The 20,919-nt window shown below is 39.8% G+C and overlaps 1 protein-coding gene across 1 annotated transcript; it reads left to right on the top strand.

Annotated features, from left to right (window-relative positions):
* Nucleotides 1-210: 210 nt before the first annotated feature.
* On the top strand, nt 211-13,557 carry LOC135536585 (DNA-binding protein inhibitor ID-4-like). The gene is made up of 3 exons (XM_064962876.1): nt 211-881; nt 6,125-6,182; nt 12,851-13,557. Exons 1-2 carry the CDS (start codon nt 501-503, stop codon nt 6,167-6,169), a joined length of 426 nt encoding a protein of 141 aa, XP_064818948.1. The 5' UTR covers nt 211-500; the 3' UTR covers nt 6,170-6,182; nt 12,851-13,557.
* Nucleotides 13,558-20,919: the final 7,362 nt, after the last annotated feature.

The raw sequence follows: 20,919 nt of genomic DNA, 5'->3' as shown, positions 1-20,919 counted from the left end.
GCATTTTATATTTCAAATGCTCCGGCCTCTTTACTGATTAGATTTTATATATCGACCACACACACGCACACACGCACACACGCACACACACACATACGCACACACAAACCTTCGACAGGCGTCACCCTCCGCAGCGCAGAGGCAGACACGCATTTCTATAGGGTGGTGTTGTTCCATCATGGGCACCGGGCGGCTCGTGATTGACCAGTTTCTCTCCGGTACTGTCAACCAGCAGCGCGCCGGCGCCTCCCCTTCCCATATAAGTGAACGGAATCTATTCATTCTTCACGCGGAGCTTGGTGAAGTAGAACCGACTGGTCCACGGGATGTTGACAGAATAAAATCTACTACTTTTGAAACATTTTTGTCGACCGTTTTCTTTCGGTAGTTTGGCTTTTACTTCGGTCATATCCATCTTCATCGCCTCCATATAATCTCCGGTATTTGGCACCAGTGATTGTTTTCTCTCTACCTCGCGGTACGGGTGCGTTATTACCGAAATGAAGGCTACTACTCCCGTCCGCCCCCAGAAGGATACCTCAAGCAGCAGCGGCAACGAGCTTTCTTTACACTACCTCTCGGATCACAGCCTGAATATCAATCGGTCTCGGTTGCAGGAAGAAGAGCAGCTGTGTCTGCAGGACGATATGAACCAGTGTTACAGTCGCCTCAAGCGCCTCGTACCCACCATACCGCAGGATAAGAAAGTCAGCAAAGTGGAGATCCTTCAGCACGTCATAGATTACATCTTGGACCTGCAGCTCGCGCTGGAGACGCACCCTTCTCTCCTGAAACAACAGACGGGGACCATGACGGGGACGTGCCCGCCGTCCCCAGCCTCTAACCGGACACCACTAACGGTTCTCAACACAGACCACCAGGTAAGAAGCAATGGCACAATACCTAAATTCAACGTCTCTTCCACGTTGGTTCAACAATGAAATGACGTGGAAACAACGTTGATTCAACCAGTGTGTGCCCAGTGGGATGGTCTAGAAAACTATATATAGAATGGGTGGTGTGTATCAGTGGCGTTGTCCTTTTCAAGTCAGGAGACTCCTGTATTGTAGAATAACAAATGGTCTTGTTTATGTTCTTGTGGAAAACACCATATTGGCAGAGACACATGTTATTGAAACATGTATTGACAGAGACACATGTTATTGAAACATGTATTGACAGAGACACATGTTATTGAAACATCGTATTGACAGAGACACATGTTATTGAAACATGTATTGACAGAGACACATGTTATTGAAACATGTATTGACAGAGACACATGTTATTGAAACATCGTATTGACAGAGACACATGTTATTGAAACATCGTATTGACAAGGCACAGACACATGTTATTGAAACATCGTATTGACAAGGCACAGACACATGTTATTGAAACATCGTATTGACAAGGCACAGACACATGTTATTGAAACATCTTATTGACAAGGCAGAGACACATGTTATTGAAACATCGTATTGACAAGGCAGAGACACATGTTATTGAAACATCGTATTGACAGAGACACGTTATTGAAACATGTATTGACAGAGACACATGTTATTGAAACATCGTATTGACAGAGACACATGTTATTGAAACATGTATTGACAAGGCAGAGACACATGTTATTGAAACATCGTATTGACAGAGACACATGTTATTGAAACATGTATTGACAAGGCAGAGACACATGTTATTGAAACATCGTATTGACAGAGACACATGTTATTGAAACATCGTATTGACAAGGCAGAGACACATGTTATTGAAACATCGTATTGACAGAGACACATGTTATTGAAACATCGTATTGACAGAGACACATGTTATTGAAACATCGTATTGACAGAGACACATGTTATTGAAACATGTATTGACAAGGCAGAGACACATGTTATTGAAACATCGTATTGACAGAGACACATGTTATTGAAACATGTATTGACAAGGCAGAGACACATGTTATTGAAACATCGTATTGACAGAGACACATGTTATTGAAACATCGTATTGACAAGGCAGAGACACATGTTATTGAAACATCGTATTGACAGAGACACATGTTATTGAAACATCGTATTGACAGAGACACATGTTATTGAAACATGTATTGACAGAGACACATGTTATTGAAACATCGTATTGACAGAGACACATGTTATTGAAACATCGTATTGACAGAGACACATGTTATTGAAACATCGTATTGACAAGGCACAGACACATGTTATTGAAACATCGTATTGACAGAGACACATGTTATTGAAACATGTATTGACAAGGCAGAGACACATGTTATTGAAACATCGTATTGACAGAGACACATGTTATTGAAACATCGTATTGACAAGGCAGAGACACATGTTATTGAAACATCGTATTGACAGAGACACATGTTATTGAAACATGTATTGACAAGGCAGAGACACATGTTATTGAAACATCGTATTGACAGAGACATGTTATTGAAACATCGTATTGACAGAGACACATGTTATTGAAACATCGTATTGACAGAGACATGTTATTGAAACATCGTATTGACAGAGACACATGTTATTGAAACATCGTATTGACAGAGACACATGTTATTGAAACATCGTATTGACAGAGACATGTTATTGAAACATCGTATTGACAGAGACATGTTATTGAAACATCGTATTGACAGAGACATGTTATTGAAAGGCATAATGCATAATTTCTAGTGGCAGTGGTTGGTGCATGTGAAAGACAGGACTCCTGTGCATGAGGTGAAGGAGTCTGTGGTCCTGCTCTCAGATCAGATGATAAGTTGTGCTGTGGTCCTGCTCTCAGATCAGATACGGTGTGTTGTGGTCCTGCTGTGATGCTCTCAGATCAGATGATAAGTTGTGTTGTGGTCCTGCTGTGATGCTCTCAGATCAGATGATAAGTTGTGTTGTGGTCCTGCTGTGATACTCTCAGATCAGATGATAAGTTGTGTTGTGGTCCTGCTGTGATGCTCTCAGATCAGATGATAAGTTGTGTTGTGGTCCTGCTGTGATGCTCTCAGATCAGATGATAAGTTGTGCTGTGGTCCTGCTGTGATGCTCTCAGATCAGATAAGTTGTGTTGTGGTCCTGCTGTGATGCTCTCAGATCAGATAAGTTGTGTTGTGGTCCTGCTGTGATGCTCTCAGATCAGATAAGTTGTGTTGTGGTCCTGCTGTGATGCTCTCAGATCAGATGATAAGTTGTGTTGTGGTCCTGCTGTGATGCTCTCAGATCAGATACGGTGTGTTGTGGTCCTGCTGTGATGCTCTCAGATCAGATGATAAGTTGTGTTGTGGTCCTGCTGTGATGCTCTCAGATCAGATGATAAGTTGTGTTGTGGTCCTGCTGTGATGCTCTCAGATCAGATAAGTTGTGTTGTGGTCCTGCTGTGATGCTCTCAGATCAGATGATAAGTTGTGTTGTGGTCCTGCTGTGATGCTCTCAGATCAGATGATAAGTTGTGTTGTGGTCCTGCTGTGATGCTCTCAGATCAGATGATAAGTTGTGTTGTGGTCCTGCTGTGATGCTCTCAGATCAGATGATAAGTTGTGTTGTGGTCCTGCTGTGATGCTCTCAGATCAGATGATAAGTTGTGTTGTGGTCCTGCTGTGATGCTCTCAGATCAGATGATAAGTTGTGTTGTGGTCCTGCTGTGATGCTCTCAGATCAGATGATAAGTTGTGTTGTGGTCCTGCTGTGATGCTCTCAGATCAGATGATAAGTTGTGTTGTGGTCCTGCTGTGATGCTCTCAGATCAGATGATAAGTTGTGTTGTGGTCCTGCTGTGATGCTCTCAGATCAGATAAGTTGTGTTGTGGTCCTGCTGTGATGCTCTCAGATCAGATGATAAGTTGTGTTGTGGTCCTGCTGTGATGCTCTCAGATCAGATACGTTGTGTTGTGGTCCTGCTGTGATGCTCTCAGATCAGATGATAAGTTGTGTTGTGGTCCTGCTGTGATGCTCTCAGATCAGATGATAAGTTGTGTTGTGGTCCTGCTGTGATGCTCTCAGATCAGATAAGTTGTGTTGTGGTCCTGCTGTGATGCTCTCAGATCAGATAAGTTGTGTTGTGGTCCTGCTGTGATGCTCTCAGATCAGATGATAAGTTGTGTTGTGGTCCTGCTGTGATGCTCTCAGATCAGATAAGTTGTGTTGTGGTCCTGCTGTGATGCTCTCAGATCAGATAAGTTGTGTTGTGGTCCTGCTGTGATGCTCTCAGATCAGATGATACGTTGTGTTGTGGTCCTGCTGTGATGCTCTCAGATCAGATGATAAGTTGTGTTGTGGTCCTGCTGTGAGGCTCTCAGATCAGATGATAAGTTGTGTTGTGGTCCTGCTGTGATGCTCTCAGATCAGATGATAAGGTGTGTTGTGGTCCTGCTGTGATGCTCTCAGATCAGATGATACGTTGTGTTGTGGTCCTGCTGTGATGCTCTCAGATCAGATAAGTTGTGTTGTGGTCCTGCTGTGATGCTCTCAGATCAGATAAGTTGTGTTGTGGTCCTGCTGTGATGCTCTCAGATCAGATGATAAGTTGTGTTGTGGTCCTGCTGTGATACTCTCAGATCAGATAAGTTGTGTTGTGGTCCTGCTGTGATGCTCTCAGATCAGATAAGTTGTGTTGTGGTCCTGCTGTGATGCTCTCAGATCAGATAAGTTGTGTTGTGGTCCTGCTGTGATGCTCTCAGATGATAAGTTGTGTTGTGGTCCTGCTGTGATGCTCTCAGATCAGATGATAAGTTGTGTTGTGGTCCTGCTGTGATGCTCTCAGATCAGATGATAAGTTGTGTTGTGGTCCTGCTGTGATGCTCTCAGATCAGATAAGTTGTGTTGTGGTCCTGCTGTGATGCTCTCAGATCAGATAAGTTGTGTTGTGGTCCTGCTGTGATGCTCTCAGATCAGATGATAAGTTGTGTTGTGGTCCTGCTGTGATGCTCTCAGATCAGATGATACGTTGTGTTGTGGTCCTGCTGTGATGCTCTCAGATCAGATGATAAGTTGTGTTGTGGTCCTGCTGTGATGCTCTCAGATCAGATAAGTTGTGTTGTGGTCCTGCTGTGATGCTCTCAGATCAGATGATACGTTGTGTTGTGGTCCTGCTGTGATGCTCTCAGATCAGATGATAAGTTGTGTTGTGGTCCTGCTGTGAGGCTCTCAGATCAGATGATAAGTTGTGTTGTGGTCCTGCTGTGATGCTCTCAGATCAGATGATAAGGTGTGTTGTGGTCCTGCTGTGATGCTCTCAGATCAGATGATACGTTGTGTTGTGGTCCTGCTGTGATGCTCTCAGATCAGATAAGTTGTGTTGTGGTCCTGCTGTGATGCTCTCAGATCAGATAAGTTGTGTTGTGGTCCTGCTGTGATGCTCTCAGATCAGATGATAAGTTGTGTTGTGGTCCTGCTGTGATACTCTCAGATCAGATAAGTTGTGTTGTGGTCCTGCTGTGATGCTCTCAGATCAGATAAGTTGTGTTGTGGTCCTGCTGTGATGCTCTCAGATCAGATAAGTTGTGTTGTGGTCCTGCTGTGATGCTCTCAGATCAGATAAGTTGTGTTGTGGTCCTGCTGTGATGCTCTCAGATGATAAGTTGTGTTGTGGTCCTGCTGTGATGCTCTCAGATCAGATGATAAGTTGTGTTGTGGTCCTGCTGTGATGCTCTCAGATCAGATGATAAGTTGTGTTGTGGTCCTGCTGTGATGCTCTCAGATCAGATAAGTTGTGTTGTGGTCCTGCTGTGATGCTCTCAGATCAGATAAGTTGTGTTGTGGTCCTGCTGTGATGCTCTCAGATCAGATGATAAGTTGTGTTGTGGTCCTGCTGTGATGCTCTCAGATCAGATGATACGTTGTGTTGTGGTCCTGCTGTGATGCTCTCAGATCAGATGATAAGTTGTGTTGTGGTCCTGCTGTGATGCTCTCAGATCAGATCAGATAAGTTGTGTTGTGGTCCTGCTGTGATGCTCTCAGATCAGATGATAAGTTGTGGTGAAGGGTCATGTCATGTAGTCAACACTGGTTCATTGTCTGTATAGCTCGTGGTTTGTGTCACCTTACCTGACTCATAAACTGCCAGGTAGTGTTCATTCTCTTTTTCCTTATTTCAGAGGATGTCAACAGGCAAAAAGGACGACTCAGTTTTGTGTCGCTGAGAAATGGCCAATGGTGAGTAGGATCCTATTATTCTGGTTTAAATCTGCTTCACAATCTGTGTGTTCTCTTCAATGAAATAGATCATCAATTCACCTGGATTAGTATTATTATGAGTAGTAGTAGCAGTATTAGTATTATTACGAGTAGTACTAGTAGTATTAGTATTATTATGAGTAGTACTAGCAGTATTCGTGTTATTATGAGTAGTACTAGCAGTATTAGTATTATTATGAGTAGTACTAGCAGTATTAGTATTAAGAGTAGTACAAGCAGTATTAGTTTTACTATGAGTAGTACTATCAGTATTAGCATTATGAGTAGTACTAGCAGTATTATTATTATTATGAGTAGTTCTAGCAGTATTATTATTATGAGTAGTACTAGCAGTATTAGTATTATTATGAGTAGTACTAGCAGTATTAGTATTATTATGAGTAGTACAAGCAGTATTAGTATTATTATGAGTAGTACTAGCAGTATTAGTATTATGAGTAGTACTAGCAGTATTAGTATTATTATGAGTAGTACTAGCAGTATTAGTATTAAGAGTAGTACAAGCAGTATTCGTTTTACTATGAGTAGTACTATCAGTATTAGTATTATGAGTAGTACTAGCAGTATTATTATTATGAGTAGTACTAGCAGTATTAGTATTAAGAGTAGTACAAGCAGTATTAGTTTTACTATGAGTAGTACTATCAGTATTAGTATTATGAGTAGTACTAGCAGTATTATTATTATGAGTAGTACTAGCAGTATTAGTATTATTATGAGTAGTACTAGCAGTATTAGTATTATTATGAGTAGTACTAGCAGTATTATTATTATTTTGAGTAGCACTAGCGGCATTAGTATTATTTTGAGTAGTACTAGCAGTATTATTATTATGAGTAGTACTAGCAGTATTATTATTATGAGTAGTACTAGCAGTATTAGTATTATGAGTAGTACTAGCAGTATTAGTATTATGAGTAGTACTAGCAGTATTATTATTATGAGTAGTACTATCAGTATTGGTATTATTATGAGTAGTACTAGCAGTATTAGTATTATTATGAGTAGTACTAGTAGTATTAGTATTATTATGAGTAGTACTAGCAGTATTAGTATTATGAGTAGTACTAGCAGTATTAGTATTATGAGTAGTACTAGCAGTATTAGTATTATTATGAGTAGTACTAGCAGTATTAGTATTATTATGAGTAGTACTAGCAGTATTAGTATTATGAGTAGTACTAGCAGTATTAGTATTATGAGTAGTACTAGCAGTATTAGTATTATGAGTAGTACTAGCAGTATTAGTATTAAGAGTAGTACTAGCAGTATTAGTATTATGAGTAGTACTAGCAGTATTATTATTATGAGTAGTACTAGCAGTATTAGTATTATTATGAGTAGTACTAGCAGTATTAGTATTATTATGAGTAGTACTAGCAGTATTAGTATTATTATGAGTAGTACTAGTAGTATTAGTATTAAGAGTAGTACAAGCAGTATTAGTTTTATTATGAGTAGTACTAGCAGTATTATTATTATGAGTAGTACTAGCAGTATTAGTATTATTATGAGTAGTACTAGTAGTATTAGTATTAAGAGTAGTACAAGCAGTATTAGTTTTATTATGAGTAGTACTAGCAGTATTATTATTATGAGTAGTACTAGCAGTATTAGTATTATTATGAGTAGTACTAGCAGTATTAGTATTGTTATGAGTAGTTCTAGCAGTATTGGTATTATTATGAGTAGTACTAGCAGTATTAGTATAGTTATGAGTAGTTCTAGCAGTATTAGTATTATGAGTAGTACTAGCAGTATTATTATTATGAGTAGTTCTGGCAGTATTATTATTATGAGTAGTTCTAGCAGTATTAGTATTGTTATGAGTAGTACTAGCAGTATTATTTTTATTATGAGTAGTACTAGCAGTATAAGCGTTATTATGAGTAGTACTCACAGTATAAGCGTTATTATGAGTAGTACTAGCAGTATTATTATTATGAGTAGTACTAGCAGTATTATTATTATGAGTAGTTCTAGCAGTATTAGTATTATTATGAGTAGTACTAGCAGTATTAGTTTTAGTATGAGTAGTACTAGCAGTATTATTATTATGAGTAGTACTAGCAGTATTATTATTATGAGTAGTACTAGCAGTATTATTATTGAGTAGTACTAGCAGTATTATTATTGAGTAGTACTAGTAGTAGTATTATTATGAGTAGTACTATCAGTATTAGTATTATTATGAGTAGTACTAGCAGTATTCTTATTGAGTAGTACTAGTAGTAGTATTATTATTGTAACGGTTTTCATGCGGTGAAAGAGAGTCGGACCAAAATGCAGCGTGTAGATTGCTATCCATGTTTAATGAACAAAAACGTAACACGAATCTAAATACAAACACTACAAAACAAAGAACGTAACGAAAACTGAAACAGTGGTAGCCGTAGTATTATTGTTATTGCTATTATGAGTGGTAGTATTATTATTATTGTTATTATTATTATTATTGTGAATGGTAGTATTATTGTTATTATTATTGTGAGTAGTATTAGTATTGGTATTATTATTATTATTATGGGTAGTACTAGTAGTAGTATTATTATTGTTATTGTTTATTATGAGTAGTAGTAGTAGTAGTATTGTTATTATTATTATGAGTTGTAGTAGTAGTATTATTGTCATTATTATGAGTAGTAGTATTAGTATCATTATTATGAGTAGTAGTAGTAGTATTAGTATCATTATTATGAGTAGTAGTAGTAGTATTAGTATCATTATTATGAGTAGTAGTATTAGTATCATTATTATGAGTAGTAGTAGTAGTATTAGTGTCATTATTATGAGTAGTAGTAGTAGTATTAGTATCATTATTATGAGTAGTAGTAGTAGTATTAGTATCATTATTATGAGTAGTAGTAGTAGTATTAGTATCATTATTATGAGTAGTAGTAGTATTAGTATCATTATTATGAGTAGTAGTAGTAGTATTAGTATCATTATTATGAGTAGTAGTAGTAGTATTAGTATCATTATTATGAGTAGTAGTAGTAGTATTAGTATCATTATTATGAGTAGTAGTAGTAGTATTAGTATCATTATTATGAGTAGTAGTAGTAGTATCATTATTATGAGTAGTAGTATTAGTATTAGTATCATTATTATGAGTAGTAGTAGTAGTATTAGTATCATTATTATGAGTAGTAGTAGTAGTATTAGTATCATTATTATGAGTAGTAGTAGTAGTAGCAGTATTAATATTGTTGTTATGAGCAGCAGCAGTATTATTATTATTATTGTTATTATTATGAGTATTAGTAGCATTATTATTGTTATTGTTATGAGTAGTGTTATTATTATTGTTGTTATTATGAGTAGTAGTAGTATTGTTGTTGTTGTTGTTGTTGTTGTTAGTATGAGTAGTAGCAGTATTATTATTGTTGTTGTTGTTATTATTATGAGTTGTAGCAGTATTATTATTATTGTTGTTATTATGAGTAGTAGCAGTATTATTATTGTTGTTGTTGTTAGTATGAGTAGTAGAAGTATTATTATTGTTGTTGTTGTTAGTATGAGTAGTAGAAGTATTATTATTGTTGTTGTTATGTTATTATTATGAGTGGTAGCAGTATTATTGTTGTTGTTGTTGTTATTATGAGTAGTATTATTATTGTTGTTGTTGTTATTATGAGTAGTATTATTATTGTTGTTGTTATGTTATTATGAGTAGTAGTAGTAGTAGTATTGCTATTGTTATTATGAGTAGTAGTAGCAGTATTATTATTATTGTTGTTGTTTATTATGAGTAGTAGTAGTAGTAGTATTGTTATTATTATTATGAGTTGTAGTAGTAGTATTATTGTCATTATTATGAGTAGTAGTATTAGTATCATTATTATGAGTAGTAGTAGTAGTATTAGTATCATTATTATGAGTAGTAGTAGTAGTATTAGTATCATTATTATGAGTAGTAGTAGTAGTATTAGTATCATTATTATGAGTAGTAGTATTAGTATCATTATTATGAGTAGTAGTAGTAGTATTAGTATTAGTATCATTATTATGAGTAGTAGTATTAGTATTAGTATCATTATTATGAGTAGTAGTAGTAGTAGCAGTATTAATATTGTTGTTATGAGCAGCAGCAGTATTATTATTATTATTGTTATTATTATGAGTATTAGTAGCATTATTATTGTTATGAGTAGTGTTATTATTATTGTTGTTATTATGAGTAGTAGTATTATTGTTGTTGTTGTTGTTGTTAGTATGAGTAGTAGCAGTATTATTATTGTTGTTGTTGTTGTTATTATTATGAGTTGTAGCAGTATTATTATTATTGTTGTTGTTATTATGAGTAGTAGCAGTATTATTATTGTTGTTGTTGTTAGTATGAGTAGTAGAAGTATTATTATTGTTGTTGTTGTTAGTATGAGTAGTAGAAGTATTATTATTGTTGTTGTTATGTAGTAGTAGTAGTATTGCTATTGTTATTATGAGTAGTAGTAGTAGTAGTAGTATTGCTATTGTTATTATGAGTAGTAGTAGTAGTAGTATTGCTATTGTTATTATGAGTAGTAGTAGTAGTATTGCTATTGTTATTATTATTATTAGTAGTAGTAGTAGTAGTAGTAGTAGCAGTATTATTATTATGAGTGGTAGTAGTAGTAGTAGTAGTAGTAGTAGCAGTATTATTATTATGAGTGGTAGTAGTAGTAGTAGTAGTAGTAGTAGTAGTAGTAGTAGTATTGCTATTGGTATTATGAGTAGTAGTAGTAGTAGTAGTAGTAGTAGTATTGCTATTGTTATTATTATTATTATTAGTAGTAGTAGTAGTATTGCTATTGTTATTATGAGTAGTAGTATTATTATTATTATGAGTATTAGTAGTAGTAGTAGTAGTAGTAATAGTAGTAGTAGTATTGTTATTATGAGTAGTAGTAGTAGTAGTAGTAATAGTAGTAGTAGTATTGTTATTATGAGTAGTAGTAGTAGTAGTAGTAGTAGTAGTAGTAGTAGTAGTAGTAGTAGTAGTATTACTATTGTTATTATGAGTAGTAGTAGTAGTAGTAGTAGTAGTAGTAGTAGTAGTAGTAGTAGTAGTATTACTATTGTTATTATGAGTGGTAGTAGCAGTATTGTTATTATTAGTGGTAGTAGTGTTGTTGCTGTGGTTTCAGCTATTAAACTGTGACTTTAGTAGACAGAGTGTCATTGAGTAACCTGATTATTGACAACACCCAGGAGCCAGCTGTGTGTTGCACAATAACTGTCCTCTTGTGTAGCAACGTTCCAAGCAGAGGGTTAAAGGTCATCTGCCTGTAAATGAGGAGCAGAGCCTGGTTAGGTTAGCTGGAAGGCTCTGAGACCCAGACAGGCCTGGTTAGGTTAGCTGGAAGGCTCTGAGACCCAGACAGGCCTGGTTAGGTTAGCTGGAAGGCTCTGAGACCCAGACAGGCCTGGTTAGGTTAGCTGGAAGGCTCTGAGACCCAGACAGGCCTGGTTAGGTTAGCTGGAAGGCTCTGAGACCCAGACAGGCCTGGTTAGGTTAGCTGGAAGGCTCTGAGACCCAGACAGGCCTGGTTAGGTTAGCTGGAAGGCTCTGAGACCCAGACAGGCCTGGTTAGGTTAGCTGGAAGGCTCTGAGACCCAGACAGGCCTGGTTAGGTTAGCTGGAAGGCTCTGAGACCCAGACAGGCCTGGTTAGGTTAGCTGGAAGGCTCTGAGACCCAGACAGGCCTGGTTAGGTTAGCTGGAAGGCTCTGAGACCCAGACAGGCCTGGTTAGGTTAGCTGGAAGGCTCTGAGACCCAGACAGGCCTGGTTAGGTTAGCTGGAAGGCTCTGAGACCCAGACAGGCCTGGTTAGGTTAGCTGGAAGGCTCTGAGACCCAGACAGGCCTGGTTAGGTTAGCTGGAAGGCTCTGAGACCCAGACAGGCCTGGTTAGGTTAGCTGGAAGGCTCTGAGACCCAGACAGGCCTGGTTAGGTTAGCTGGAAGGCTCTGAGACCCAGACAGGCCTGGTTAGGTTAGCTGGAAGGCTCTGAGACCCAGACAGGCCTGGTTAGGTTAGCTGGAAGGCTCTGAGACCCAGACAGGCCTGGTTAGGTTAGCTGGAAGGTTCTGAGACCCAGACAGGCCTGGTTAGGTTAGCTGGAAGGCTAACAGACAGACAGACAGACAGACAGGCAGGCAGACAGGCTGACAGACAGACAGACAGACAGACAGGCAGGCAGACAGACAGGCTGACAGACAGACAGACAGGCAGACAGACAGGCTGACAGGCAGACAGCCAGACAGGCAGGCAGGATGACAGACAGACAGCCAGACAGACAGACAGGCAGGTAGGATGACAGGCAGGCTGACAGGCAGACAGACAGGCAGACAGAGACAGGCAGGCAGACAGGCTGACAGGCAGGCAGGCAGACAGACAGGCAGGCAGGCAGGCTGACAGGCAGGCAGGCAGACAGACAGGCAGGCAGGCTGACAGGCAGGCAGGCAGACAGACAGACAGACAGGCAGGCAGGCTGACAGGCAGCTGTGTTTGTGGTATACTGGAAGTCAGTTGTCTGAGCCAGTCCGTTTGTTTTGGCTTGTTGATGAAGCCCTGTGTTGTGTTGACGGCGCCAGTCAGTCTGGAGCAGACCGTTCACACACCCCATCTATTCATTCTGTCCACAGGTGTGCAGAGCAGAGCTGAGAGCGGAGCTGAGAGCAGAGCTGCTCCAGTCCACAGCCAGCACAGCCTCAGCCTCCAGCCAGGGAATCTCAGCCAGCCACACGAAGCTTTATCACACAGGGGATCCCCCCCCCCCGCTGGAGAACCTACGACTGGCAAATAAAAACCTATTTATAACACGTTTATTAGAAACAAACTAAAGCCTGCTACGTTCAACTGACCCATAACTTAACTGTATATGTCAAATACAATTACAACCTGAAAGGGTGACTGAGGAATCCCTTGTTGTTGTGAGGTCTTGCTAGAAACTAGAGCTTGTTGAACGACAAATACCAGTTTATAAAATGTGACAAATACCGGTTTATAAAATAAAAATAACTAAACCTACAGTGTGGAACTTTACTAAACAGGAGTATAATTGTACATGTTTTGACATCTATTGTTTAAAATAGATGATGTGTGTCGAACAAGGTTTTTCCCTGAAATCAACATGTTTCATATTGTAAAGAGGAACAAATGACTGGAGACAATTCAGATTGTCTATGTAGAAACAGATGCTCTAGGTGGAAGAAAAGATCTATTATCCTCAAAAAGACTATTGTAATTATAAGATATTTTTATTAAAACCTTTTGACATGTAAATAATGTGTTTTTGATTAAATATTAATACTTCAAGATGTTTTGTTAATAAACTGTCCACAGCAGTTAATTTTATATTTCAGCGTATTGTTGTTCTATTTCAGCGTATTGTTGTTCTAGTTCAACGTATTGTTGTTCTATTTCAACGTATTGTTGTTCTATTTCAGCGTATTGTTGTTCTATTTCAGCGTATTGTTGTTCTATTTCAGCGTATTGTTGTTCTATTTCAACGTATTGTTGTTATATTTCAACGTATTGTTGTTCTATTTCAACGTATTGTTGTTCTATTTCAACGTATAGTTGTTATATTTCAACGTATTGTTGTTCTATTTCAACGTATTGTTGTTATATTTCAGCGTATTGTTGTTCTATTTCAACGTATTGTTGTTCTATTTCAACGTATTGTTGTTCTATTTCAACGTATTGTTGTTCTATTTCAACGTATTGTTGTTCTATTTCAACGTATTGTTGTTCTATTTCAGCGTATTGTTGTTCTATTTCAACGTATTGTTGTTATATTTCAACGTATTGTTGTTCTATTTCAACGTATTGTTGTTCTAGTTCAACGTATTGTTGTTCTAGTTCAACGTATTGTTGTTCTAGTTCAACGTATTGTTGTTCTAGTTCAACGTATTGTTGTTCTAGTTCAACGTATTGTTGTTCTATTTCAACGTATTGTTGTTCTATTTCAACGTATTGTTGTTCTATTTCAACGTATTGTTGTTCTATTTCAGCGTATTGTTGTTCTATTTCAATGTATTGTTGTTATATTTCAACGTATTGTTGTTATATTTCAACGTATTGTTGTTCTATTTCAACATATTGTTGTTCTATTTCAACGTATTGTTGTTCTATTTCAACGTATTGTTGTTCTATTTCAACGTATTGTTGTTATATTTCAGCGTATTGTTGTTCTAGTTCAACGTATTGTTGTTCTATTTCAACGTATTGTTGTTCTATTTCAACGTATTGTTGTTCTATTTCAGCATATTGTTGTTCTATTTCAACGTATTGTTCTATTTCAACGTATTGTTGTTCTATTTCAACGTATTGTTGTTCTATTTCAACGTATTGTTGTTCTATTTCAACGTATTGTTGTTATATTTCAACGTATTGTTGTTCTAGTTCAATGTATTGTTGTTATATTTCAACGTATTGTTGTTATATTTCAACGTATTGTTGTTCTATTTCAACGTATTGTTGTTCTAGTTCAACGTATTGTTGTTCTAGTTCAACGTATTGTTCTAGTTCAACGTTATAGTTTTAAAGCACACAGCATGTAAAGGCTCCAGTAATAGCTGGAAGAGCAGTTTAAAATGTACTAAAACTGTTTGTATGTTATTTGGTAAAGCCAAAATTCCCTTGTTTTATACAGCCTTTTGCAAGGCACTGTATTCCCTTCAATTGTTTTTCTCTTTTATTGACTTAATTTAGGTACCATTTGAAATGTTGACATTTTGGGCAGTTTTAACCCATGTGAAAACCAGTCTTTAGAAGTCCGATAGGATTGTTGATGATTTGGTAACATTTGACTGTAACTGTTGAAGAACAATACAACTGGAGAAACTAACCTCCAATCACTGCATCAGATTGTTCTGAGGACCACAAGGACCAAAACTAACCTCCAATCACTGCATCAGATTGTTCTGAGGACTACAAGGACCAAAACTAACCTCCAATCACTGCATCAGATTGTTCTGAGGACTACAAGGACCAAAACTAACCTCCAATCACTGCATCAGATTGTTCTGAGGACCACAAGGACCAAAACTAACCTCCAATCACTGCATCAGATTGTTCTGAGGACCACAAGGACCAAAACTAACCTCCAATCACTGCATCAGATTGTTCTGAGGACCACAAGGACCAAAACTAACCTCCAATCACTGCATCAGATTGTTCTGAGGACGACAAGGACCAAAACTAACCTCCAATCACTGCATCAGATTGTTCTGAGGACCACAAGGACCAAAACTAACCTCCAATCACTGCATCAGATTGTTCTGAGGACCAAAACTAACCTCCAATCACTGCATCAGATTGTTCTGAGGACCACAAGGACCAAAACTAACCTCCAATCACTGCATCAGATTGTTCTGAGGACGACAAGGACCAAAACTAACCTCCAATCACTGCATCAGATTGTTCTGAGGACCACAAGGACCAAAACTAACCTCCAATCACTGCATCAGATTACTGTGCTATCCCGATAAGGATCTCCATGGTGATGTCTACCTCTGAGCCTGGATCTGTGTGAGAGGACAGCTGTTCAGTATTTACTGTGTTCCACTGTTGGACAACGTGACCTTCCGCGTGATGGAGAGGAAGAGCTGTCATCACATTAAAGGGTTTCCAGTCACACTTCATGGGTCGTCTCTTGTTAAAGGGGTCACACTTCATGGGTTGTCTCAAGTTAAAGGGTTTCCGGTCACACTTCATGGGTCGTCTCTAGTTAGAGGGTTTCCAGTCACACTTCATGGGTTGTCTCTAATTAAAGGGTTTCCAGTCACACTTCATGGGTCGTCTCTAGTTAGAGGGTTTCCAGTCACACTTCATGGGTCGTCTCTAATTAAAGGGTTTCCAGTCACACTTCATGGGTTGTCTCTAGTTAAAGGGTTTCCAGTCACACTTCATGGGTCGTCTCTAGTTAAAGGGTTTTCGGTCACACTTCATGGGTCGTCTCTAGTTAAAGGGTTTCCGGTCACACTTCATGGGTCGTCTCTAGTTAAAAGGTTTCCGGTCACACTACATGGGTCGTCTCTAGTTAAAGGGTTTCCAGTCACACTTCATGGGTCGTCTCTAGTTAAAGGGTTTCCGGTCACACTTCATGGGTCGTCTCTAGTTAAAAGGTTTCCGGTCACACTTCATGGGTCGTCTCTAGTTAAAGGGTTTCCGGTCACACTTCATGGGTCGTCTCTAGTTAAAAGGTTTCCAGTCACACTACATGGGTCGTCTCTAGTTAGAGGGTTTCCAGTCACACTTCATGGGTCGTCTCTAGTTAAAGGGTTTCCAGTCACACTTCATGGGTCGTCTCTAGTTAAAAGGTTTCCAGTCACACTACATGGGACGTCTCTAGTTAGAGGGTTAACAGTCACACTTCATGGGTCGTCTCTAGTTAATGGGTTTCCGGTCACACTTCATGGGACGTCCCACACTTCATGGGTCGTCTCTAGTTAAAAGGTTTCCGGTCACACTTCATGGGTTGTCTCTAGTTAAAGGGTTTCCGGTCACACTTCATGGGTCGTCCCTAGTCAAAAGGTTTCCAGTCACACTTCATGGGTCGTCTCTAGTTAGAGGGTTTCCGGTCACACTTCATGGGTCGTCTCTAGTTAAGGGGGTCACACTTCATGGGTCGTCTCTAGTTAGAGGGTTTCCAGTCACACTTCATGGGTCGTCTCTAGTTTTGTAACTGAGAGGGTCCTGGTCAGTCATCAGTAGTTGTGATAGTGCTGATGTGACTGATGTAGGTCTTCTGAATTGATCTCTAATCTACATACTGTTCTGTTCTGTAATTATTCCCTCTTATCGATTGATCTATTCTAGATTACTGCTTGTCTGCTGTGAAAGGCTGAGCTATTGATATTTACAGTGATGAGGACAGTGTATGCTGAATGATAAGAAATATACTTCTGACAACCTCATGCATGGTTTAAGATAACTAAGAGAGAGACCTAGGGACAGGGTTTAAGATAACTAAGAGAGAGACCTAGGGACAGGGTTTAAGATAACTAAGAGAGAGACCTAGGGACAGGGTTTAAGATATAACTAAGAGAGAGACCTAGGGACAGGGTTTAAGATATAACTAAGAGAGAGACCTAGGGGCAGGGTTTAAGATATAACTAAGAGAGAGACCTAGGGACAGGGTTTAAGATATAACTAAGAGAGAGACCTAGGGACAGGGTTTAAGATATAACTAAGAGAGAGACCTAGGGACAGGGTTTAAGATATAACTAAGAGAGAGACCTAGGGACAGGGTTTAAGATATAACTAAGAGAGAGACCTAGGGACAGGGTTTAAGATATAACTAAGAGAGAGACCTAGGGACAGGGTTTAAGATATAACTAAAGAGAGACCTAGGGACAGGGTTTAAGATATAACTAAGAGAGAGACCTAGGGACAGGGTTTAAGATATAACTAAGAGAGAGACCTAGGGACAGGGTTTAAGATATAACTAGAGAGAGAGATATAATAAAGACCATTGCATGGGCTTGCTCCTACCTATCTCTCTGATTTGGTCCTGCCGTACATACCTACACGATACGGTCACAAGACTAGGGCAGGCCTCCTAATTGTCCCTAGAATTCTAAGCAAACAGCTGGAGGCAGGGCTTTTTAGAGATTTTTATAACCCATGTCAGAGAGACTAGGGTCTCAACCTTTAAGTCTTTACTGAAGACTCATCTCTTCAGTGGGTCATTGATTGATATAACTGGCCCAGGAGTGGGAAGGTGAACGGAAAGGCTCTGGAGCAACGAACCACCCTTGCTGTCTCTGCCTGGCCGGTTCCCCTCTTTCCACTGGGATTCTCTGCCTCTAACCCTATTACAGGGGCTGAGTCACTGGCTTGCTGGGGCTCTCTCATGCCATCCCTGGAGTCACCTGAGTGGGTTGATTCACTGATGTGGTCATCCTGTCTGATGGTTGGCGCCCCCCATTTTGGGTTGTGCCGTGGCGGAGATCTTTGCGGGCTATATCAGCTTTGTCTCAGGATGGTAAGTTGGTGGTTGAAGATATCCCTCCAGTGGTGTGGGGGCTGTGCTTTGGCAAAGTGGGTGGGTTATATCCTTCCTGTTTGGCCCTGTCCGGGGTGTCCTCGGGTGGGGCCACAGTGTCTCCTGACCCCTCCTGTCTCAGCCTCCAGTATTTATGCTGCAGTAGTTTATGTGTCGGGGGCTGGGGTCAGTTTGTTATATCTGGAGTACTTCTCCTGTCCAATTCGGTGTCCTGTGTGAATCTAAGTGTGCGTTCTCTAATTCTCTCCTTCTCTCTCTCGGAGGACCTGAGAGGACCATGCCCCAGGACTACCTGACATGATGACTCCTTGCTGTCCCCAGTCCACCTGGCCGTGCTGCTGCTCCAGTTTCAACTGACCTGAGCCCTAGGACCATGCCCCAGGACTACTTGACATGATGACTCCTTGGAGTCCACCTGGCAGTGCTGCTGCTCCAGTTTCAACTGTTCTGTGTATTATTATTCGACCATGCTGGTCATTTATGAACATTTGAACATCTTGCCCATGTTCTGTTATAATCTCTACCCGGCACAGCCAGAAGAGGACTGGACCCCACATAGCCTGGTTCCTCTCTAGGTTTCTTCCTAGGTTTTGGCTTTTCTAGGGAGTTTTTCCTAGCCACCGTGCTTCTACACCTGCATTGCTTGCTGTTTGGGGTTTTAGGCTGGGTTTCTGTACAGCACTTTGAGATATCAGCTGATGTACGAAGGGCTATATAAATAAATTTGATTTGATTTGATTTGATTTGACCTAGGGACAGGGTTTAAGATATAACTAAGAGAGAGACCTAGGGACAGGGTTTAAGATATAACTAAGAGAGAGACCTAGGGACAGGGTTTAAGATATAACTACGAGAGAGACCTAGGGACAGGGTTTAAGATTTAACTAAGAGAGAGACCTAGGGACAGGGTTTAAGATTTAACTAAGAGAGAGACCTAGGGACAGGGTTTAAGATATAACTAAGAGAGAGACCTAGGGACAGGGTTTAAGATATAACTAAGAGAGAGACCTAGGGACAGGGTTTAAGATATAACTAAGAGAGAGACCTAGGGACAGGGTTTAAGATATAACTAAGAGAGAGACCTAGGGACAGGGTTTAAGATATAACTAAGAGAGAGACCTAGGGACAGGGTTTAAGATATAACTAAGAGAGAGACCTAGGGACAGGGTTTAAGATATAACTAAGAGAGAGACCTAGGGACAGGGTTTTGTAGGTGTGACTCTACGTGAGCAGAGAGACTAGGGACAGGGTTTTGTAGGTGTTAATATACGTGAGCAGAGAGACTAGGGACAGGGTTTTGCAGGTGTGACTCTACGTGAGCAGAGAGACTAGGGACATGGTTTTGTAGTTAATGTAGGTGTGACTCTACGTGAGCAGAGAGACTAGGGACAGGGTTTTGTAGTTAATGTAGGTGTGACTCTACGTGAGCAGAGAGACTAGGGACAGGGTTTTGTAGGTGTGACTCTACGTGAGCAGAGAGACTAGGTGAGTCCAGGAGGTTTTCCAGACACCCTGATTGACTGGCCCTTGAAGGACAGGGAAGCAGTCAGCTAGCTGTGTGTTTCCAGTCTGTGTACATAGTGAACATGACCCTTGTGGCCTGAACAGCCCTGTTGTTATGGTGTGTCATGTCTGTTGTTGTGATGGCTCAGGGTCTAATAGTCTGACGGACACCTTCACACGCACAGAGATGACAGGAAACAGAGTTACAGTCCTCTACCTCAAGAAATAGGAAACAGTTACAGTCCTCTACCTCAGGAAGAGGACCACATCGTTATGACTACAGTTATTATAGAGATGACAGGAAACAGAGTTACAGTCCTCTACCTCAGGAAGAGGACCACATCGTTATGACTACAGTTATTATAGAGATGACAGGAAACAGGGTTACAGTCCTCTACCTCAGGAAGAGGACCACATCGTTATGACTACAGTTATTATAGAGATGACAGGAAACAGGGTTACAGTCCTCTACCTCAGGAAGAGGACCACATCGTTATGACTACAGTTATTATAGAGATGACAGGAAACAGGGTTACAGTCCTCTACTTCAGGAAGAGGACTACATCGTTATGACTACAGTTATTATAGAGATGACAGGAAACAGGGTTACAGTCCTCTACCTCAGGAAGAGGACCACATCGTTATGACTACAGTTATTATAGAGATGACAGGAAACAGGGTTACAGTCCTCTACTTCAGGAAGAGGACTACATCGTTATGACTACAGTTATTATAGAGATGACAGGAAACAGGGTTACAGTCCTCTACCTCAGGAAGAGGACCACATCGTTATGACTACAGTTATTATAGAGATGACAGGAAACAGAGTTACAGTCCTCTACCTCAGGAAGAGGACCACATCGTTATGACTACAGTTATTATAGAGATGACAGGAAACAGGGTTACAGTCCTCTACCTCAGGAAGAGGACCACATCGTTATGACTACAGTTATTATAGAGATGACAGGAAACAGGGTTACAGTCCTCTACCTCAGGAAGAGGACCACATCGTTATGACTACAGTTATTATAGAGATGACAGGAAACAGGGTTACAGTCCTCTACCTCAGGAAGAGGACCACATCGTTATGACTACAGTTATTATAGAGATGACAGGAAACAGGGTTACAGTCCTCTACCTCAGGAAGAGGACCACATCGTTATGACTACAGTTATTATAGAGATGACAGGAAACAGG

This window comes from Oncorhynchus masou, unplaced genomic scaffold, assembly GCF_036934945.1.
Source record: "Oncorhynchus masou masou isolate Uvic2021 unplaced genomic scaffold, UVic_Omas_1.1 unplaced_scaffold_640, whole genome shotgun sequence".
Classification (NCBI taxonomy): Eukaryota; Metazoa; Chordata; class Actinopteri; order Salmoniformes; family Salmonidae; genus Oncorhynchus; species Oncorhynchus masou.
The sequence above is the reverse complement of the archived record's forward strand: the minus strand, read 5'-3'. Positions and strand labels throughout refer to the sequence as shown.